Genomic DNA, 24,227 nt, shown 5'->3' on the forward strand with positions numbered 1-24,227 from the left:
TCTGCTGAGTCTGTCACTAGAGCAGGGCTAAGCACTGTTTATTTGGTGTTACTGGACACAAGTACACCTGGATTCTGTTTTGAGGCATTAAAAAAAAAAATCAGTTGCATTGAAAATGCATTGGGAAGCTTTGGCCAATCTCAGGTCTTTTCACTCATTTTCAGGTTAAGATTATAAGCGACTATAAAAGAATCCATGTAGGATGTCAGACATCCGTTGTGCAATGGCTGAATCCTGCATGAAGTAAGCACTGACCAGTATTTAGCAATGCCTGTGCTCTTCTGGTGGGAGCAGTTTAGAACAGAGTTCTTCCAGAGGCAAGTCTCACAGTTTGGCAGCTATCCTGAAACGTCTTCATCTTACGTCAAGATTTTTTAAGCATTATGTAATTTAACTTTAATTCCAGTGGACACCTGGACAGAAAACACAGAGTCACCACTCAAATCTGTCAAGAACTGCTGATTATGTATTGTTATGTCCAAAAAGCTTGGCACATATCAAGGTTTTTGGACATAATGGAAAAAAAAAAAATCTTCCTGATGATACCTTTAGTATTCCACACATGCAAACCACAGGCTACTGGAAACAGGAGCTTAGAGAAGCCCATTGTCATCAGCAGAAACTTGCACACAGTCAGATGGCATCATCGTCTTCCTTTCTGCTAATCTCCCACACATGAACCAAGCAGCACCAACTTCCCAGCTCTGAACATGCATGAACACCGGATTCTGTCATTAAAAGTTTAAATCGTGTTTTGAGGAACTCTTCCCGCCGCTGTCCTCACTTGACTCGCCGGCTCCGTTGGCTCAAGACGAGATTTCACCTCATTTGCGCAGACCTGAATCTGCTTGTCTTTGCTCCACTCATGACCTTCACAGCGAGATAAAATAAAGCCAGCGGAGCATGTCTGGCAGTGTCATATACCCCCCTCCCCTGCCTCGTATCTGACTCATCCAGCAGCGCTCTGGCAGTGCTCTCCTAAGAGCCATTACCCAATTATTAAGAAGTGAGGCTTTTACAAGCGAAATGGAGAGGAGTGAGGGATGATGGAAGGAGAGACACTGCAAGGGAAAATATTTAATGGAGACAGTGAGACGGCTGTTAGACCCTGAAAAACTTAAGCCGGTCTTGCGTCTTAATGGTGAAATTGACTTTAAGTTAAATGTAAGTGGACGCTTGTGTGATTACTCAGATACAGTAATACAGTTTGATTGCAGAACGCCTGTTTCAAACAAAAACAAGAAACCACAAAACGGGGTTAGCATTGAAAGAGAAGGAAATCTGAACTGTGGCCTCTTCAGTTGTTTTTGTGCGATGCTTTCAAAGGTTGTTATGATTCAGTGTTTATTTCTGACCACACTAGAAATAGCCCACCCTCCCTCCGCTAACATTCAAAACTTCACCTTCACTATGTAGGAGCCCAGTCTCTGGAGCTAACTGGAGCCATTTAGAATCCATTATGCGTAGCATTTAATGCACATTAAGAGTTTCTGTGAGCCCTCATGGTGCACTGTGGTGTCTTATGGTAACGATCAACTACGATGAGCAGTTTGAAACTCTGAGATCAGGCGTCACTCAGTCCGCAGTCTCAAAGTGGCTTTAATCTGTTCACATAAAAGGTTAAAACTTTTAATGCTTTTATTTTTAAGGATCTGAATTTTAATGTGGTTTTACTTCCAGTAAACACCATGATGGCCTTCCTCTGTCATACGCTAAGCACATGAAGCCAAGTCAGAGCAGTGAATAACAAACTGGGAATCCAATGATGGGAGGCGAATCTAAGCATTTCTGATGCTTGTCATCATGCTTACATGACTGCGAGACATAAAACATTGTGTAGGCTTAAGGCAGTTTTGTTTTCCTGAATATGTTACCACATGTTATTGTCATTGTGCGGTACTCTGCCATCCATGTTTAGTCTGCTTGGTTTGTTCCCAAGATCTAACTCTCCTGACCTCGTCGCCCCCACCCTCCTGCCTATGACCTCACAGTCTGGAAACACTGCGCAACTTATTGCTTTTTACAGCATATTTACAAGAAACTGTGTCCACTAGGGTTTGAGATGCATTTTCTCTCATTTGGCAGGTATATCAAAAGAGTTATCCTGTCTGTGATGTGTATATAAACTCTGCCGTATTAAAAAGCTAGTGCACGCAATAAAGGAGCTATCAGAGAGGCAAGCCTTGGTTAACATAACTGGGTGTGTTCTCATTTTGAAGAAAACAAAACCATCGGCTACATTTTACTGGGCGAAGCCCTGATCCTTCTTCACTCACCTGCATCCGTCACTCTCCCTTTCTTCTCCACTTTTTCCCCCTTTTGCTCTTACTGCTTTCTCTTTGTGCTTTTGGGTCCTCAGACGTGAACTGACAGTTATTTAGGTCGATGTTACACAACACAATAAATATGGGAATTCTAGAAACTGTTGATGATGTAACAGCAGTCCACCAGATCAACATGGTCATTTGCAAGCAATTGCACTTTTAAGCCATGCTTTGGGCATGGCGCCATCTCATTCCTGCTATTTGTTCTGGGAGATATGCATAAAGTCAGTAGCAGAATAAGCTATTTAGCACTGACAGAGAAGAATTGGCAAGTTTTTCATGGACGCAGCCCACATGCTCAACTCTGCTGCTCAACCCACAAATGCATTTTCCTTACAAATGTGGCTCCATTTAAGGGGAAATAAATATGCTTTCCAACAGTATGAGATTTATTGCCAAGAAGCCTTGTTACAACAGGCAAAGGCAAAACTGCTCAGCCAGTGTTATTAGATAAACTAGAAATTTAAAGCTTTAATAATCTAATTCATGTTGGAGCTTTTAAATCAGATATTGGATCTGCACACGACCTGTTACTGAAGCCATCTGAAAATTTCATATTCTAAATTTTCTTTGAAAGCAAATTCAATGAAAATAATTCCACGTTATTCAAAGTTTGCAGTGTTGTGGTGCAGTTTACAGTGATGAACTATATTAGACTGGTGCAATGCAGACTATGGTATCCTTGGTCACTGCTGGGTTAGGTCCTGCATAGCAGCAGAGACTTTATAAAAGAGACATAGCACCCAATTCTGAATTGAAATGTATGAATGCAATTCAATTTCATTTATATAGCACCAAATCAGTCGCCTCAAGGCATGTTACACTGTAAGGTAAAGACCCTACAATAATTACAGAGAAAACCCAACAGTCAAAACGACCCCCTATGAGCAGCCCTTGATGACAATGGTAAGGAAAAACTCCCTTTTAACAGGAAGAAGAAGAACCAGGCTCAGGGAGGGGCAGCCATCTGCTGTGACTGGCTGGGGGTGAGGGGAGAGAGACAGGACAAAATACACACTGTGGAAGAGAGCCAGAGATTAATAGCTAGTGATTAAATGCACAGAACCCTGTGGAAGTCCACGATTAACCTTAGTGTGTGAAGAAGACTCCCCACATACATGAACTAACTGGAGTCTATTTTATGGATATAATTCAAACCACTGCAGAGCAGTACCTTTAACACCTGCAGGATGCTCTAATCTCTGTAATGAAATATTATGGTCAACAGTATCGAACGCTGCACTGAGGTCTAGCACAGAGATTAGTTGACTGTCAGAGGCCATAAGAAGATCATTTGTAACCTTATAAGAGACTTTTAGATTGAAAGTCAGCGGTGGAAGTATAACCACTCGGGGAGAAGCTTTTAAAATCTTATTTATGTGCAAAGTCAGCAAACTTTTAGGCGATCTGTATCAGATTTAACGGAATATTTTATACATATAGATTTATGTATCTAGTTGATCTTTAAAATGAAAGATCATTTAGATAATGCTTAAAAATTATTGTAACCATAAGTGGTCAGATGCTTTTCAATATGGCTGCTACAGTAAGTCAGAGGACGTGCTTGTAAGAGATGTCATCAATTTGAATTTAAGCTCATCATGTTTTTTTTAGTAACCGCTGTCAAATTCTTTATACTGGTGAGGAGTTGGAAAGAAGCCATAATGGGAAATGCGGTGTAGAACATAGCTGCCTCCCCAGTGCCCTGCTACACCTGAACTAAGGATTCCTCCACCTGCCAAGTCCCACTTTGACCCCTGGTCACACCTGCTGATCACTTAATCAAGCACATTTGATTAGCAGCACTTGGCTGCTACTTTCTGTATTTTTGGCTTCATTTTAAGACCTAAATGCTAAGCACTGGACTATTTTTTTTTTATCATGTCCTGATACACATTCAGATAGAGGTGATATTTCACCCCTATCTGAATGCTAATGAGGATGAGACTCTATTTTTACCACGACAGTAGAAGTAAACCTTTGCAGGTTATACTAGTATAAAAAGATCTGTTTTTGGAATCCGAGACGAGACGAGGAATTGATGGGAATAAATACCCAAACAAAATGAAACAAAATTAGCAGAATCCAATAAACAACAGACCACTGCCAGCCTGAATATGTAATAAGTAGCAGAGCCCCTGAGAGCAGTGCAAAATTATTCAGATAAATGCTCAGTGAGATACAAACAGTATGCTAATGAGATTTTTGGGTTTGTTTTATTTTTTACAGTCAATCACATCCAATTAAAGCTCAGGATGAATTTTCAATAATATGTTCAGGCAGTGCTATCCTCAGGTCTCTATTTTTACTTTGTTCAGTTCTTCTGAGATGTGTGCAAACAGACATTAAATATGAAGCTTTGCTGTAAAGCGATAACTACTGAACAGTATACTGTAGCTCTAATACAGTTTGTCAGTGTATTGTTTAGCTGACTGCAAAGTCTCCATGATCTTAGTGATCACAGGTGGTAACTCCACCCTAACCCTATATTTTGGAGAAGGCCAAAACAGATGGTCTCAGAAAACTATCTGAATAGTTTTTGCTAAGGAGTCATGGAAGCTCATATTTTGCGTTTATTTCAAATGTTGGTAAAATACTTAAATATAACCACAACAACAGTAAACATATATAAAGCCTTCACGTTGGCATTGCTGTTATTGTGACTATGAACATATTAACATGCTAATGTTGCCCTCTGTAGGCTACAGCTGCAGAGAGCTGGCAAACATTTACAGTTTTGTCCAACATAGTTTTATATGTGGCACCTCATTTTTTTCCCCATTTTGTAGTCTTTGTACATGATTAATGAAAAAAGTGCTGTATGCATTTATGTCCCACGACTGTAAAGCAAACCAACACCAACCAGCTTGCAAACAGTGGAAAGTGTGTAAATGATCATTCCTTTCCTTTCCTTTCATGTGTTTATGTTAAAACCCGCCAACATAAACCTGATGAGACACTTGATTTTTTTTTTTTTTGGGGTGATTCCTTTATTTCCATCCCTCAGTAAGAAAAAGCAAATGCAGCTGCAGACTGGTGCCAACATAAAACTCAGAATGACCTCAATGTGTCTCCATTAAGTAACACATGCACACACTGACACACTGTAGCTCACTGGTATTGCATGTGCACTCCATCTAGAAGGACTCGGCAGCACTCTGAAATTATGTTGCTTACTTTGGGAGCGAGTATGAAAGGGTAGTTGGCTCTGTCAGCATGCCTTCCTGTCTGCTCTATTTATGCTGCAGTGCTAGATTGCAGATCTAGAAGCTACATTTTAGAGATTTATATCCTGGGGTTTTCTGTTTCAAAGAGCTGTAATTTTGCGATTTCAAGAATCTGTCGGGAGCTGGGCTGCCTCTTTTGATTCGCCGTCCATATTTTCATTCAACTTCCAGTTTAATTCGTTTTTCTTTCTGCCAGGCTCCTTATTTGCTTCTGCCTCCTTTCCTCTTCCTCCTTCCAGCTCCTCTTTCTCTCCCCTCAGTCCCATCTCCCTGTGACAGATGAGTGTGGTCAGAGGTCATGTGTTTGTAATTAGGCGAGTCCTGCCTCAGCACTTGGCTCTGCTTCCTGTTTCTAATCTACGGGGGAGCAGGCTGCAGTTCAGTCAGTCCTGAAAACAGCTGTTAGCCTCAGGCTCAGCCTTCAAAGGCTACAACTTAAATAAAACTGTCTTTAACCTGTCTTCATAGTCTCATAACATTTATCATAACCTTCCCCTCCACCACACAAGCTCCACACATTGATATCCTTTTGCTTGGCCAGTTACATAACTGTAGGACTACTGAGAGACAGGAACGCTTCAGAATTGATACTTTGAGGACTAATAACAAGCTTCCATTTCCTATCCTTTTTAAAAACTATTTCCAGCATCTTCAGGCCTGGTTCCAACTTGCTTTGCTTTGCAGGTGGCTCTTATTACCCAGGTTTAGTCTTTGTGGATTTTTCCAGCCTTTAGTGCTTTATTTTTGTAAGTCTGTCAGCATGAAGAAAGTTGGGCTTTAGCCTTGAGAGAACCGACATCAGCGGGAGAGAAGCCGCTCATTAGTTCATTCTAAGTTTGTCATGATCCCGGGACTGTGGCCCAGTGTTTTGAGTCCTTTTGGTGAAGTTCTGTTTTTTTTTTTGTCATATTTCCGGTTGTGTTCACTAGTTTTAGATTCTCGGTTTGTTATAGTTTTGAATTCTGCTTTTAGTTATAGTATCACGTCCTTGTCTTCCCCCATCTCTGCGTTCCAGTGTCTCTTTGCTTTTGTCCTTTGTGTATTCTATTCCTTGTGTTGTGTCAAGTCTGCGTTTGTCTTGTTTGGGTGCTTCCTGTTTTATTTTGACAGTCCTGTCTTCCCTGTGCTTTGTGTTTGGTTTTGCTTCCTTTGTGTTATTAGTTTCATTTGGTTCACCTGTTGTTCCCTGCTGTCTCCACTCGCCCTAATTTCCTTGTGTGTATTTAAACCCTCAGTTTTTCCCTGTTCTTTGTTGTGTTGTTGTCTGTGGTCCCTGTGTGCACCTTCCCTTTTAGTTTCTGAGTGTGTCACATTGTGGTTTAATGTCTGACCTTGGTTTTGGGGGTTTTGTATTTTGGACATTGTCAAAAGAGTTTGACAAATAAAGCTGTTTTTGACTTCCACATTGTCCTCCTGCACTGAGATCCAGCCCTGCCTGACAAAGTTATATCAAAACCTTTTTTTTTTTTTTTGGATAGTTATTTGAGTGCAAACAAAATACAGATGAAGAAATTAACTATATCTAATAAGCAGCTCTTTTTACAGAAAGAACAGCACTGCTTCCCCTCCACTGGGGACAGCTGTCATTTTCTGCAGCAGGTGGGAGAGGCTCCAGCTGTGACCTGAACCCAGAAGAGTTTCAGAAAATGGATGGATGGAATATATGCAGTCATTGCTGTAGCAGCTTCAGTGTGTTTGCCCATTTACACTAAATGACCTGGGCCAAATTTAGCCAAAGCCTTTAGCATCATTTACAACTGCCAAAACACAAAGATCCATCATCTAAATTGCTCACAGGCGTGGAAATCAGACACCACTGCTGCTTTTCACCCAAAGGTTCTCAGCATCATTTGTTTATTTTGAACATCTCTCATGTGACGGGACACGCAGTACCAGCAAATTCACCCTGAGGTCACACCGTGGAGAGCTCAGAGAAACTACAGAAAACCAAAGAGCTACAGACCTCAGTTAGCATGTTAAATGTGAATTGATGAATGTGTAGCATGTACATTAAGCATAAGAACCCCTTGGCTAAAGGAAAAACAAAAAAGCTTGTTAGTGTGTCGTGATCTTCAGGTCAGATGTGCTTCCAAGAGAGGAGAGTAAAGTTTCATCCACAGCCCAGACGGACTAAAGAACGCTGCCAAACAAGAAATGAGAATTTCATTACTGCTCACTGTGATAGCTGGTGTTTTTCACTCATCAGGGATAATTGGAAGGAAAATTTGTCTCAGTTGGTTGTTCATTGTTTAAGTTTAATGGGATTAGTCGAAACAGCCCAAACTGGCCGGTTGTTTTCATGAATCCTGTAAAAGTTCACTTAATTGGGCTTGTCGCTTTAATCGACTGTGAGAGTATTTATTCCAAGTGCTGTTGTTGTTTTTAATGGGCAACATAGTGAGTCAGATTACACAGTATGTGTGCACACTTTCCTGTGCGAGTTACAATCAGGAGTTTTGCTGGTTTTGTCTTTGGCTCATTGCTAATTTATATATTTCCTATTTCCGCCATTTTAAGTCTAATGCCGCGTTTAATTTCTTTTATTTGTTTTGACTCATTTATTAGTATGTAAATATTCCATCTATAACAGCAAAACATAGTAGGAAAACCTAAACTATTATACCCCTAAAGTGCTCGTTTTAACTAACAGCTTGCCCGCTGTGCATGTTGGAACAGCCTCCACTAGTCTGGGCTGATGATCCAGGAAAGATGTCCCGCTTTGTTTCCCATCAGAGTTTTCCGATCGCCACCGAAGGCTTAAAGTGTTTACAGTGCTGCAGTCTGCCTTTCCTCCCTGAGCCTCCCTGAGGACGGCATTACAGCTAATGGGAGATATATGGCCAAACAGATGGAGCTGGCACGCTGTGGACTCATCCGCTGTCTCTCAGAGTTTGAGAAGCATTTTTGTTTGCTGGTTTACTTTAGAAATCTTGCCAGGTTTTTTTTGGGTTTGATCTCCAATAATGCTCCCCTCGCAGGGTTGAGTGGCTTAGATGTGAGCCAAGCGCTAATCTGGAGTGTCACTTGTATTAGAATTAGTTAGGTGAGGAAAATTTCCTGCAGACGCGTTAATACAAAAAAGGGATATTTTCACATATTGATGGAATACACAGCTCTTGATTTTATATAAAATTATGAGTCCTTTTTTTTTTGCTCACTATTACAAACAAGGAGAAACTTGGCTAGTGAAGGAAATATTGTTATATAAACACACACATACACAGTCCAGCACCAAAGGCATAAGTGGTAAAACATATTACAGAGAGCTCATTTACAGCTATTTACATAAACTGCTCTGCAGCCTGAAATCTCTGAGAGAACGCATCATAACTGTCAAATGCATTGCTGCATTCGATAAAGCACCGTATTCATTGTGATATGCTGGGAAAGGTTTGAACGGTCAGCTCACCAAAATTACAAAGGATGAGAGCAGGTATGGAGCATGCTCAGATCCACTGCGATCCACTTGACGAAACAGGGCGCAGTTCAGTAGCAAAGAAGAGCTGTGCTTAATGGTCCCGTCAGACCCAGTGAAACATTTATCCTACTGCTGCCATGAAAAATCATAACTGCTGGTCATGAATATGACTTCGCCTAAATCATCCCCATCTTTGTTCCCAGTCGCTGGATTAATTTTTGGCTGTTTTGTTTAGACAAACAAACGATTATGACGGCTTTTTGTTTTATTCTCTAATTCTTGGCATGTTTAAACCATCAGTTTTGTTTCTATTAGTTTTTCCCTCCTTTGAGATTGCGTGCCCCACCCTGTTTTTTGGTAGTTTTCCTAATGCTCTGTGCCTCTTTTGTTATTGTTTCTCAATGTTCACAGTTATTTCTCTGTGCATGACCTCTGAACTGCTTCACCAGCTTTGCCTTTTGCCTGCTCCTCATTGGGATCTTTTTCTACGCTGGCTGTTTGCGTGATCGCTGCCTTGCATTAGGATGATGCCTCTTTTAGCTTCAGCGTTTACATTTCTGCATGGCTACATACTGTTAGTGGAAGTGGGACGTTTTTGTAATTTGGATGAACTGACATTTTAAATTGCTTCAGCGAAAGGCACGAAGGACATAATTGTCCAATGATAGCTGTCTGTCACAACACATTTCCCTCTGACAGAATCTCTCTCACTGAGAGTCATCACACCACAAATGTTGCATAAAACTGATTGCACAGAATTAAAATTCCTCATTACTGGTATAACGTGGCATTAAAAAGTACCTGAAAGGAGGCAATTGAGGGAAACGGCACGGAAATAAGAGAAAAAAAATCTTTGTACAATAATTATTTCTAGTGCAAAGGAATTATTTTAACTTTTTTTTCTAACTGCTGTGCTGTGCCAGCTGTGCCACCTTTCTCTTTTTTAAATTGTGTCTTTAGGTATGAACATTTTGGGATTTAACAAAACAGCATTTTCCTCTCTAGGTTGAAAGGAATATTTAAGAAGCACCTAACTTGTTTTGTGCGCTAATTAGTTCCTCTTTCTTGGCACAAAACAGCATCCCTGGGACAAAGACTTAATAATGTGATCCAGGCAGTCCGTCCATCCTGCCTTCTCTTCACTGGATACTAGGAGCTACCAGGTACCCGTTGAAGGTGATGTAAACATCCACGTCGTCACTGTAAATGGCGTTCTCCCTCTCTCTTTTGTAGAGGCGGACCCAGACCTCATCATTCAGAGCCAGATCCAGCATGACGCTCTGACTCTGCATGATGGACCTCTCGCTAGGCTGAGCGTACAGGATCACCTGCTCCTTGTCGTTGTGCATCAGGTGGAGGTATGTCTCCTTAAAGTTCCAGGTGTGGATGTTGATGTTGAAGAAGTAGATCCCCGGCACGTAGCAGTAGAACTTGCCTTTGAACATGTTAAAGTGCTCGTAGAGGTTGACGAACACTGTGTCGAACACCAGTGCCTGGTAGTAGTCCAGGCTGTGCAGGGACTTGCGACGTCCCACGGAGAAGGAAGAGTGAGGGATCTTACAGGCGTCTCCAGGCGCACCTGCTTGGCCTTTGCTGCCTTTAGGGCCCATGGGTCCTCGGTAGCCAGGAGAGCCCTCCTGACCTGGTTTTCCAGGTGTACCTTTGTCTCCTTTGTCTCCTTTATCACCTGAAGGGACAGAATGAAATGCTCTTAATAGACGGTCTAATAAGGAAGTGGTTAGCGTTTGCTAAGTGAGGCATATTTGTTGTTCAGTTCAGATGGAGATTATTGCTCACAGCATCCAAGTGCCGAGACCACCTTACTTCATTCCCAGTTGGCTGTACCAGGTGTTTTTTCATGGACACAGAGTGATGTTGCCGTTTAGCAAAGTGTAGCCTTTAGCTGGAAAGCAACTCATCAAAGATTTTCTCTCAAGTCTCCCAGTTTCTTGAGTTCTCCATTTTATCATGCGCAGAATGCCATTAAGCACGAAGGCTTTCACAGTGGCTACAAATCTAGAAACAGTAACAAATTCCAGGAAGCCTTTTACATCTGACATTTCAAATCCTGCTCATAAATCTAAAGGAGCTCTTGTATTTAAAGTTGTGCTTATTTTGAACTTGACCTCCTCGTGGACTTTAAGACAAAAAATGTTCAGGTGGAACACGGAAGGATGAAAAAAGTAATTTGTTTCCAGAATCTACTGCCTCGTGAAATTTTATCTAATCGGTTCCACAGCCTAAGACCAGCAGGAACTGTAGTAATTTAAATTAAATAAATGTGTTTCTGCCTTTGCTCCTGCTGTTGGGTAATTTGGGGTTCCAGAAGAGACAAATTATAGGAAAAAACAACATGAGATGTCTTGGCAAGATAAAGGTCATCTGTGATCCCGGGACAACACAACATGAGCATCATTCTTCTAAAGATTACGTGATGGTGGTGGAGCGCACTATTAAACATATCGGTTCAAAAAGCTTCCATAAAAGAACAAATACTGAGTCCAAAGGAACCAAAATGGTGACCTCACTTTCCTCACCGTGAGCCACGTTTCCGTTGCTTCCTTTAATTTCTCTCCTCTTTGGCCATACAAACTTATTATCTAAACCATTTAATTCATACATTCAGGTGAACCTGTGCTGTTAAAAAATGACTAGGATATGTTTTTAGATTTTAAATTTGCTCTGTTCTTGTTTATATCAGATGCCAAACCTTCCTCTGGATTTCAAATTTAAATGTAACGTGACAACAAGCTCTGAAAATGATTAATGGGCTTTCGTGTGCCCTCCTGTTGTCAGCACTGACTGAAATGTCTCTGCTTACGTGAACATTTTGAGGGGTGCTATTATTCCCCAAACACACACAAAAAAAATGCTTTTGAGCCGATTTCACATTTGCATGTCAAGAGACGCTGCTTATGTGGTAGGCCCTGCTAAATGTCATCTCCATATCACTGTGAAGCAGCTGTAAAAGAGACGTGAGCTATGCAAAGGCTCTCTCATACGCATAAACAGAAGCCAATTTAGGAACTGTGCAGCTTATTGAAATTAGTGGATGAAAAGTTGGTGACCATTTTGGCGAGTTTCACATTCAGCTGACAGATTCGGCTCAAATCATCCATCGTCAAGGATCTAGATTCAAAACTGTCTCGTCGAGCCTAAAGGCAGCCACGTGGGCTCTTCCTTATTTTCTGCCATATATACAGTCAATGGCCACTTCATTGGGAATATGTGACCAACTGCTCATTAATGCAAATATGTAATAAGCCAGTCACATGGTAGAAGTCAAATGCACTTAGGCATGTAGACATAGTCAGGAAGTTCAAACTGAGCATCAGAATGGGAAAGAAAAGCATTTCAGAAAATGCTGATCTGCTGGGATTTTCCCACAGAGCCATCAGGGTTTACAGAGAATGCTCTCTGGGTGAAAACGTCTTGTTGATGTCAGAGGTCAGCGGAGAATGGACAGACCGCTTCGAGCTGATAAGAAGGCAACAGTCACTCAAATAACCATTCATCAGAACTGAGGTATGCAGAAGAGCATCTATGAATGCATGTGTCTAACCTTGCAGCAGCGCCACACCGAGTGCTACCCTGTCAGCTAAGAACAGGAAACTGAGGCTACAATTTTTACACAGGCTCACCAAAATTGGACCATTGGAAAAATGTTGCCTGGTCTGATGAGTCTCGATTTTTGCTGCAATATTTGGATGGTAGGGTCAGAATTTGGCGTAAACAACATGAAAGGATGGATCCATCCTGCATTGTATCAACAATTCAGGCTTGTGGTGGTGCAGCGATGTGGGGGGAAATTCTCTTGGCAGCAACGGTGTCTCTCTGAGGAATGTTTCCGACACCTTGTTGAATCTGTGCCGTGAAGAATTAAGGCAGGTCTGTAGGTCAAAGGGGGTCCAACACTACTAACAAGGTGTACCTAATGAAGTGGACAGTGAGTGTACAGTTTTTCTCTTCTCTCTCTCGTAGTCTGTCTCCTGCTCTGTTTTTCTCTTCTCTTCTCTTTCGGCTCACCCCCCAGCTGGTTGCAGCAGATGGCTGCCCCTCCCCGAGCCTGGTTCTGTTGGAGGTTTCTTCCTGTTAAAAGGAAGTTTTTCTTCCCACTGTAGCATGAGTGCTTGCTCATAGGGGGTCGTTAGACTTTTGAGGTTTTCTCCAGAGCACCGTAGGGTCTTTACCTTAAAGTGGCTGAAGCAACTGTTGTAATTTGGCGCTATATAGATAAACCTGAACTGAACCTGAATCCATATATCCTGTTGGATGCTCATGTTGAACATAGCCAGAGTTTTAAATAATGAGTTCAGCATCAGTATGAGGCATCAGCTTGGACTCTAAAGTGTTTCAGAGGGTTTTTTTTTTTCTCTACTTTTCTGTATCATGTCAGACAGAGTGGATATCCCTAAAATGGTCATCTGAGACTGTGGACACAGAAGCTCCCAGCCACCTGCTGTTCAGATGTTTGTGAGAGACAACCAGTAAGAAGAAATATGGCTAAAAAGAAGCTACATACATTTTGTGTAAGACAGTGGATGAACCAAGAGGTTGCACCACGTCCCAGTATAAGATATTATCTTGAATTATGAATCATGCAAAGTTTCTCTAGCCTCCTCTGGACTCAAAGAATAAAAATGTGGAGTTGGAAATTATCATAATAAAAGCTACTTTCAGCTGCTCCCTTATCACCCCAGCAGGTAGCTATGGAAGCTTGTTTTTGCCACTGAAAAAAATTTTTTTTTGCTATCATAACTCAAAATTTGGAGTTATGTATCTCAAAATTTTGCAGTCATAAGTCAAAATTTCAAGTTGGCTCTGCGAAGCACGTGAAAGAGGTCATTTCCTTGTTACCCAGAAGCAGATGACGCCAATGCATGCGCACTCAAAATCAGGTAGCGACAGTATCTGTTAGCTAGCAGTGTATAGCAAACGTGAACAAATTTTTGTTCACGTTTGCAAGTTTTTGACCTTTGAATGCCTTCTAGTAAATAAGGGCTGCATAAAAGGTATGAAATCAATGTTTTCATGTTGAACAGCTGATGCCTTCAGCTTCCTTCTTCCAGGTAACAAGCAAATGATGTACCTTCATTGAGCTTCTTGATTGACAGAGCTAACTCCAAATTTTGAGTTATGGATGGCATTTTTTTTTTTTTTAGTGGCAGAAACAGCTTCCACAGGTAGCTCTGCATGTTTGAGTTGGCAGTTTTATACTCAACGCCCTTCCCGACATAACCACGAGGGAATTTGTGTCTCCAGTTGGAATTGAGCTAGCAACCTTTTGCTCACTAAGCAAAAGGTTCCACTATGCTACAGTTTCTTTAAAAAAGAAAATGCTGTTGATATGATAGACTGTGTCGGTTTAAGAGGCTCTGAGGCTCGGGTAATGAAAAGAAACCTACAACTAAGGCGTTCTATCTAGTTTTCATCTCTTTAGGCAGCTATAACTGCAGCTATGAGTTACAGACCTCTGGGACAGCTAAACCCCACAGGAAGAAGCCACAGTGCTTCCCTCACTGACCATGACCAACACTTCCTGTAGGGGTAAACACTGCTCATCCTCTCCACAGAGCCACAATGACCTCTCCAGCTGTGACCAGTGTCCAAACAAAAAGTCCTGAGCAGAGTTACAGCAGTTTCCACAAACAGTAGCTTAGCAGCACATCTGGACATGATGACCTCCAGTAAGTAGGCAATAATACATTGTTACTGTTTTGTTTCTTTGGATGAGAAGCCTAAAACTCACCACTGATTAAATCTGCTCTGTTAGTACATTTTTTTCATGTTCAACAAAAAATATGTCGTCAAACAAGTGAATGGTTCTAAATCTGGAACATACACTTTTAGGTCATGGGTTTAGTTTATTTACTAAGTGTCATCTGATCATTTTAATAATATACTGCATACAGTATAACATGTTAAACTGTACTAAAACTTCTAAAATAAATGAACCATGTGTTGCAGGACTCCTTGCTCTTCTTGTAGGCAAATGCAGCTCTTTATGAGTCTGTCTGTATGTTTGGGATATTACGATCAGATGGTTATGAGTCACTGGATGTCTGGAAAAAAGATTACAGATGGTGTTCCTTTTCCAGACCTGAGGCCTTTAAAGCAGTATACATGGCAGTGTGGACAGAGGCTGTAAGAATGGTTACAAATGAGAAGTTAAATGAGAATTGCTGCAATGATAAACTCATGTTCACATAACAAAACCTGATTAGCTAATGGCATTGTTAAAGTGCGTTTCTTCACAGCTATGCAGCTGGAATGGGGACACTGCTGTCCCATATATCCTGTACATTTGAAGCAACGTCTTTTTCTGTTTGCTTTTGATTCACTCGGAATGGCTCTAGAGCCTGAAAGTGGACCAAGACCCATCGGTCGAGCAACTTAGAAGACAACCTTGCATCTTAATTTGGGAACTGACCGAGGCTTCTGGTTTCTTTGGAGAAATTTGGCAGTCTAGTCACTCTCAATCAGACTGACTGTGGGTCACGCTGCCTGAGTAAAACCAGTAGCACGTGCTAGTGCATGAAAATGTTCACATGCATTTCTGCAAGGTTGTTTGCTTGTCCAATTACCAGCCATACAATTATTATCCTGAAAAAAGGCATGGATTGTACTTTGTTATGCAGGTCCAGTTATAACCTTTTCTGGGCCGAGTCAATCAGCTTTTTTTGATAATGCAGTTAGATGCTCATATTTTTTTTTGGCTCCCCACTGAATCCATGAGATGACAGTTGGACTTTGATGGGGAGAGTTGAGCCGTGGCACACAGACGGTTGGACTGGTTTGCGGGTTGACTGTGGGTCAGAACAGACTTGGCATGTCCGGTAATCAAAGAACCAACAGATAAAACAACAGAGTGATGACACATCTTTTGGACTCCTCTGGCTGAGTTGGCTGCTTGGCTTATCATATTAAATACACGTGTTCTCATAAATCCCTCTCCAGCTCTGATTGTACAGCTCTTGCATTAGGAGATCACACTTTTTAATCCCGCTGATTCTCTTGTCACACTTCCTATTCCTTCTCTTTCCTCCAGGCTTATATATGTGCTAGTATGTGCGCATACTGATAAAGCAACACAAATGCACAAACACAGGCACTCCTGGCCTTCCTCGCTGCCTGCAGTAACAGTAACTCAAACAAGCTGTCACAGATTTGACTGTGACGGGCCTTACGGTGACCATATGGAACTGAGTCCACCATGTGCAACAATTACAGGTCTTCATGGGTCTACGGTGTTTGTAGGAGGGCAGATTGAGGAGTCCGTTTGGACCAGTTCCAAGTTTGATCTAATCTAGTTGAGTCCTTTATAACTGAAGCAGGCCTGGGCTGTCTCTGTTAGCAGGACACATTTTGCGGGTCCTTTTTCACCCTTGCTCCTTTCATGTGGCCACAGCAGGGTAAACTAGCCCTGGTTTACTCTAGTTGGTTTGTGTGTGTTTTTTTTTCAAGTAACCACATATTTATTTAAGTAAATACATGATGTGAGTATCATTTGCTCAGAAATATTTGACATTAACAGTGGATTAAGATAGAGTTTCGAGATTAGGTAAGCTTTAAGGTTCCTTACATTTCTGTTAATATTGTACTTTAATTGTTAAGAGAAAAAAGAAAAAAGCATATAATTATAGAGTAATTGGGGAATAATTAGTAGAAGCTATTGAAACCAAACACCATAGGACCTTTAAGGTCGACTGAAAGTCTGGGATAGCACAGCGGCTGCCCACTTACTTGGCAATCCAGTCTAGATCCTGGTGAATTATACTGTTGCAAATATTGGTTTTCTCTCTCTAAATAGGCCACATTGGGTTGGCTCCATTCTGGATAAGTTGTAATTTTCTTCGAGTTTACTTCAGAGCAAGTCTGACTATCCTCAAATCCCTCACAAATCAGGTCACCCATTTTCCTAAGAGCGAATGTATGCCTGTTAGGTTCATGTTAGGTGCAGTCCAGAATTGGATTTATGGATCATTTTAAAGCTCTGAACCCACGCAGACCTCCAGTATTTAGTATTTACTGACTTTCATTCATGCCTGGCTTGAAACATACATCAGTCTAATAGGCTGCGATTAGCCTTGATTGATCAAAAGTCTGCCCCCCCCCAACAAAAAGAAAAAAGATGGTGACTGCAGGGCAGAGGTCAAGCCTTCAGTGGGTCTCCAAGGCTACTACCATCTTTTCTATACAGTCTTTGGCTGATACAGATATTGTGACATGCTTCTTTGACAGACTTTGTTGACTGATGTGTTTATTTTTATTTTTATTAATAACGAAATTTAATGAAATTTGCATACATTCATATATTGATCCTGATTTTCTACAACTGATACTGTCAAAAGCCGTCATTGTCACTAGCATTTGGCTGTCTGCTTCTTTTCAAAATGCTGAAAAGCGTTTGATTTCTGAAGTGGTTCCAGGTTCCTTCTATTAGGGGGGTATCTAATTTCCTTTTCACAGACAGTCTCTCATATTACTCTCAGTTCCACTTAGCCATCACTGCATGGCTACACTTAGCAGCTCTGTTCCATTATTACATATACATAATTACTCTTCTGATTAAGTAGCACTCTTGCCACACACACACACACACACACACACACACACACACACACACACACACACACACACGGCCACCTGGAGAAGGAGAAGCACTGATTATGGAAATGTGGCTTTCAAGGGTGGATGATTTTTTTTTTTTTTTTTTTTTACAAATTAACAAGCAGCAATCACTGTATCATTTACAAAAGCTCCCGTACTTGACCATCAAACCAAAGTCACAGAGCTCCAGAGTGAAGCTGCATTTTCAGCTGAACACAACTTGGAATCAACAATTTTTAGTCGTTAACAGAAGCTAATTGAAGCTCTGGTACCTTTGAGGATGGTCATGTTGATCACAGTTCGGACTTCGGGCATTTGATATTGAGCAGTGGCCGCTGGGGAATCTTGCTGGTCGCAGCATCGTCTGCAGAGTCTGGAAGGGGGTCTGGAGGGAGAGGGGACACAGCAAACCAAGGGAAGGAGCAAAAGCAGCCTCAAACACCCTGTCAACATGGCTGTCATAACCTGAGGGTGGAATAAAAGGAAAAAAAATATATGATTATAACAGTGCAGGGCAATGCTAAATGGCATGCAGCTCTAACTATGTGTCATAAAATAACGGTGTTTTTACTCTCTGCTGCAGAAGAACTTGAAAGTGGAAAAAAAACAAAAGTTCAATCCCAAACCAACATTTTTTGGTTAGTTATATTGTTTGTTGATGTGCTGCAATTTTCACATTCCTGTGGAAATGTGCTCAAGCGTCAACAGCATCGTCTCAAGAGATGGTAGCACTGACAGTAACTCACAGGTTTTCCTTGCAGTCCTTATTAACATTTTGTGCCTACTTTTAGGGCTCTATACAAGATATACTAGAATGCAGCCACGACATTATGATTTTTAGTAAGAGCTGCAGCCAAAACATGCTCAAAAACAAAGGCTTGAAAATAGAGAGCATACTCAATAATATACTGTACAAGGATTCAGGAGGGATTTTCACTTGAAATTTAAGACCTTATCGTATAGGATCCAGAGGCTGAGGGAGTGAGAACTATGAGCCTTCCTATCAACTGAAAACAGGAGTGAGAACATTTTCAGAAGCTGGGAAACTCGACCGCACCAATGTTATGATATTTCGGTTCATTTATGATCTTTTCAAAATAATTGATCAAAAATAAGTAAATAATTTAAGGTTACGACAAACAAGTTTGTCCACCCCAGTAACAGTAAACGTAACACAGACCATATGACACTTGGTTGATGCTTTACCCAGAGTGCTTTATGGTAAAGTGAGTACATATGTTTCTGAGATGGATAATCCAGAGGCAGCCAGAACCCTCCCACCCTTCAGCGTCACCACTGAGAAACACAAAACCATAAAATCCAACTGGTTAAAAAAGGCATGCTAAGATCTTTATCTTTGAGCTTCCTCACATAAATAGAGGCATAAACTTTGATGTGATATGAAATACTCAGGAAATTCTCAAGTAACGCTTACAACCCAGCGAAGACCAAAGGAGTCAGGGATGAAACGCTGACTGTCCAACCGGTGGAAAACCCCCTCGACCTCCTGAGCCGAGAAGGCCATCAGCACATTGTTTTTTTCTGTTCTTAACTACATATTCAGTGTTCCAAATTTTAAACCACCCTTACAATAAATCTGAACATTGATCTGATTTTATTTCCTTTTACATGTGTGTTAATTTTCACCATCTCCTCAGAAAAGTTTCTCGAGATCTCTGAACAGAGTCTTCAGAAAAGTTTATTTGATAGAATTGGAGGCCTGCTGCTGCGTCTTTAAAGGCAGGAGGGAAAAAACGTAACCGAAAGAGAGGAAACGTTTGAGAGAGAAGGAGAAAACTGAGGACATTAAAATAAACAGGGAAGAGACAGATGAGAGATTCCCTGAGGTTTTAACAGTGATGGATGAATGTTAAAAGGATTTGGGATGACGGATGGAGCACGACTGTGAGAAAATGAAATAACTGGAGAGCTGCCTCAACATTTTTTATCTGACTACTGATAATAAAATATAACAGTTATTATCTGCCTCACTATTACAGCCTGTCAGATGTCGCATAACACATCTCTGCTCTGTTCTGCAACACGTCTGAAAAATTAGCTTCAGATTTAGCATATGAATTTATATTTCTGACATTTTGCAGTGACTGCAACAAGAACCGGGCTTCGATTCTCTTTAAAAACGATCCAAACTGAAGCTGTATTTCTGTCACAAAGGAATAACCATAAGAAGAGGATGAATGGCGCAGCTTGAAAGTGCTTACGTTGGAACGCTGAGCTGGTGTGGAGAATCTAAGTGATTATTTGGATTTTTTTTCTTGGAGAGCTGTCAACTGCAGATTCACTGCAGTGACACAAATATATATATATATTTGGAGACTTCAAAGAATCCCACATGCTACTGTATATTTGCGCTCCAGTTACCACAGTGTCCTCCACTGGGTAGCTTATTTTAACAGTAAATCCAGCGTCACAGGAATGCAGCACACAGGAAAGGGAAACACTCAGTAGACACTCTGCTTGACTGACTGACATCCTGGCAAACATAGGCACATTTTCTGACTGCCGTGCCCACCAGGCCCCAGAGACAGCCAGCGAGTGGAAATGTTAAACTGGAGTCAGCGATCATCAACCTGTCAGCCTACCACATTCAAACCCTTAGTAACAGGAAGTAGTATTTCTATAGTGCCAACATACAGTAGGAACCATTCCTTGAAAATATAGGTGTTGGTCAGTGCTGAGCTGCTGTGCACTGAGATGAAGAAACTGCATCTTTAGGTATTCTGAAGCAGTTTTTGCACATCAGCCTCAGATAGTGAGGAGAATCAGGTGGTTCGGTTGTCCTTTCTCACATGGAGCGTGCGGCAGGAAACAGATGTGTTCTCACTACTGTACTTTAGGACTAAGAAAGAGAGACATTCAATCATTCATGTCTATGGCTGATTTAGAATCACCAGTTCATCTAACGAGCATGTCTTTGAACTGTGGGAGGAAGCCAAAGGACCCAGAGAGAACCCAGGCAGGCACAGGGAGAACCTGTGCACATGTTAAAAGTTTGGTGGATTCAAACCTCAGGATCTTCTTCCCGTGAGGCAACAGTGCTCACCACTGTGCCACCGTGCCACCACTGGCAGGTTAAAGGCCATCTAATGTCCAATCTTATCTGCATTCTCCAAAGTACCTCTGGGGCCCTAAACTTTTTCAGGACTTACCTGACAGTGTGTGTGTGTGTGTGGGTGTGAACACAGTTTTAACAGGTCAAAGCTTCAGCAATATTTGTGCCATATGAAACAGCCACTGTGTGGCTTCTGCACTTCATCAGGGCCACCATAAAAACATCTGCAAAAGATGCACACCCCAAATCCTTCACTCTGGTAGCCAAGTACCTACGCAAATAGACGCAAAGGTAACAGGAGTTCTGGGTTGGGCATATAATCACGTGGCTTCGGGCCAACCACTGTCCATGGCAAAGGGGTGTGCCCGAAGTGGGTGGCACCAGTTTTTGGTGGAAAAGTGCACTTGGTGGTAGTGTTTAAGATTTGCCCCTAAGTGTGCCCACTTTGGTCTAACCTGTAATATCTCAACAACTGCTAAACAGATCCCCAAGATTTATTTATTTTTAACAATCAGTCTCCAGAGAATGAAGTAGTGATCCTCTGGCATTTCCTCCAGCACCATCTGTTATCCTTTAGTAGCTTTTAGTAACATGTCTTGGCAATTACTAAATTGCCATGACATTTGTCTCAGATATCCGCGGCAGGGGGTTTATCCTAAGCTGGCCAATTCTTTCCAAATTGCTTAGTAAGTATTTTAAAATTTCTTCTTACATTTTTAATGAAATCTCTATCTGTCTCTAAGAGGTTCTACATTGAATTGGTGTTCATGTTATGAAAATGAATGACCACATTAATGGTCTGCTTTATCAAGGACTCTTGTGGTGGTTTCAGGCAGTAGCTTTCTTTATTTTCAAAATTTATAATGCTGCAAAAATGCGAAGGCAATCAATAGAAAATAAAAAGCTATTCTTCCAGAGTTCTGGCAAGCATACAGCATGCTGACACACCCCTGGCCTTATTTCATTATGCAACATGCTGACAAATTGATTAGATGCTTTGAGGCAGGAAAAAAAAAAAGTGTGTAACAAACGTATTAAAGTTATTAAAAGCTATGCAGGCACAAAAGTAATAACAGGAAAAACGATTAGTCACATTGTATGACTGGTTTAACGTCATCAAACTCTTTTGTCAGACTACAGGAACCAAATTAATCTGTTAGATCACCCACAGGACATCAGCACCCCCTCCCACAGTGTTGTGTGGATAATTTGCACCGTGATCTTAACAAGTAACAACCGCTAATCAGCTGAGCGCTGATTAGCGATATGCACACATGCAGCTGTCATAATGAATTCATTTAAGAAGCCACGTGTACAAACCCCAGAGCATCAGCTTGGCATAAAACCGCACTCCGGATAAAGCGGGCGCGCGCGCGCACACACACACACACAATGTCGGGCAGTAGGCCGACGCGGGTGCGCGCTGATACAGCTGCTGATGTAACTTTGCAAAAAACAAAAAAACAAAAAAATAAACTGTTGCTGAGTTGTCGACTTATAACTTCTACAGCCTTGCACGTCTCTGCAAACGCGCCGCCGGGTGCGTTTTTCTTTAACTTCTTCCACCTTCTCTCTCTTTCTCTTTTTTGTTTTGTTTTGTTTTTTGCACAGCATTAGGATGCAGATCCGTGTCGGGCGATCGCCATAAAGTCATAAAGTCACATCCTGTCAGTGTCTGGCCGCTTTTCTTACCTGCAGGAGTTTCAGGCGAGGAGGAGAAGCAGACTGCTGGTGTCAGATTGAGAGGAGGAACAACTGAGAACAAACCTGCTCTCTCTCTCTCTCTCTCTCTTTCCCATACACTCTCTCCCTCCCTCTCTCCCTCCCACTCCTGTACGTATATAACTTAGCCTCACACAGGACAACAAATCCTCCTCTTTCTTCAAATAACATAAAGTCAGTGTTTCTCTCTTACTCTCCAGTGTGTCCATTTCCTGCAAACCCTCCTCCACACACAAAGCCTCTCTCCCTGAACTCCATATCCATCAGTCTTACTTAACAGGGAGTGAGACTGTTGTGCTCCCATCCAGAAATTTTAGAACAGGGAGCTAAAAGTGGCACGAAGGAACTGTCACCACGCAAACACTAATATAGGTCATTACTCCCTCTGCCCACACAGCGCAGACACCCATGACTCAAATTCTGGACTGCAGCAGCACCCTTTGATTTAATTTGTTCCATTACTTCCAGCGCTGCATCCCAAAACTATCACCTCCATAAACTCCCACTGTAGTTTAACACTGTGGAAACTCAACCCCAAATCTTTGTCTTTCTATGTAAAAGACCAAGTTGTCACGCCAGTATCCCCTTTCACTCACTGTGCTGTAGCTCCTGGTACTTTTGAGGAAAACATGTGCTGCACATTATCAGATGAATCTAGTATCTAACATCTGGGCATCCTGGTGGTGCAATGCATGTGTGCATAAGATGCAACATAAGTAAGCCAATTTAGATTTGTTTTATTTTATTTTTTATTGGTATATGAAATTGTTCCAATTCTTAACAAAAAGAAAATGTGGTAAAACATTTTATCTCACGCTCAGTGATATTTTAAAACATGAAACTGGTGGTTTTTATGCCCAGTGCAAATACCCTGTTCCCAGAGATTTCAGTCAGGTGATAGCAATATAATGAAAGTGGGCTCTTAACCAATCAGCAAACTCAGGGACTGAAAAATGAAGCCAGTGCAGAAATGCCAAAAACGGCCATTCCTCTAATGGCTAGCTGAGGCTGGCTCCAAACGAGACTCAGTCCCCATCGCACAATTTCAGTTATTAAAATAACATGTTTACATAATGGTACAAAAACTACTGGTGTCTGTAGTTCTAATCCAGACTGCTAGCTTTAGCTGATAACTTAGCTCTTCAGCTGCATAAACACGGTCACTTCTTCCTCCCAAAAATGCAATATGCTAATGTTGAGGTGGCTCCATCCATCCTTTATATCCACAAGTGTTTCTTAGATCTCTGCAAACCAAGAGTGAAGTTCACTGGATGCCAAACTATCTATTGATGCATCTATTTTGTTAAGTGCTTGTCCAGTTCAGGTCCACAGGGAGGGTGGATGTCCCAGGATGAGAGGCGGGGTACACCCTGGACAGGACGCCAGTCTATCGCAGGGACAAAATGATGCAGAACTTTAACAGACATCTGCATCCTCTGCATCTTCCCCCACTTTACCTGTTATAATGTCCAACTTCCACCAATGATCCTGTCCATATGAACGTGCCTTATCAGTTACTGACATGGCAGTTAGACGTTTCCTCTCATGAGATACATTTGAAACACAGGTTGAAGTGAAGTGCAGTGACTCTGGATCGGAGAGGATAGATACCCAAACCTTTTTTTGATAGATGCTTTTTTCCTTTCAGATGAGGGTGGGAACCTTTCCTGCACTGGTCTCAGTGGCTCACCCTCCAGTTTTCTAGGAACCACGATGCAGTGGGTCCTTTCGGCTTGGAGCCTGACAACTACTTCCAGATAAGTCCCTTTGAAAGAATCCTCTGCTCCATCATTTGTTCAGCCTAACTAGGCACCTTCCTCCAAGCCGATTACCTCACAGTCGGTATGGAGCTC

General features: G+C 41.7%; 1 protein-coding gene across 2 annotated transcripts; it reads right to left on the reverse strand.

Annotated features, from left to right (window-relative positions):
- Nucleotides 1-7,388: 7,388 nt before the first annotated feature.
- c1qtnf6b (C1q and TNF related 6b) lies at nucleotides 7,389-22,425 on the reverse strand. 2 transcript variants are annotated; one of them, XM_030744178.1, is made up of 3 exons: nucleotides 22,345-22,425; nucleotides 17,852-18,044; nucleotides 10,109-10,656 (listed from the first exon to the last, which is right to left on the reverse strand). In XM_030744178.1, exons 2-3 carry the CDS (start codon nucleotides 18,039-18,041, stop codon nucleotides 10,109-10,111), a joined length of 738 nt encoding a protein of 245 aa, XP_030600038.1. In that variant the 5' UTR covers nucleotides 18,042-18,044; nucleotides 22,345-22,425. The 2 variants fall into 2 exon arrangements, with proteins under 2 accessions (XP_030600047.1, XP_030600038.1); XM_030744187.1 differs by lacking the exon at nucleotides 22,345-22,425 and having other exon boundaries at nucleotides 7,389-10,656; nucleotides 17,852-18,041.
- Between the last annotated feature and the right edge of the window lie 1,802 nt (nucleotides 22,426-24,227).

The sequence above is a fragment of the Archocentrus centrarchus genome, chromosome 1 (genome assembly GCF_007364275.1).
Source record: "Archocentrus centrarchus isolate MPI-CPG fArcCen1 chromosome 1, fArcCen1, whole genome shotgun sequence".
Classification (NCBI taxonomy): domain Eukaryota; kingdom Metazoa; phylum Chordata; class Actinopteri; order Cichliformes; family Cichlidae; genus Archocentrus; species Archocentrus centrarchus.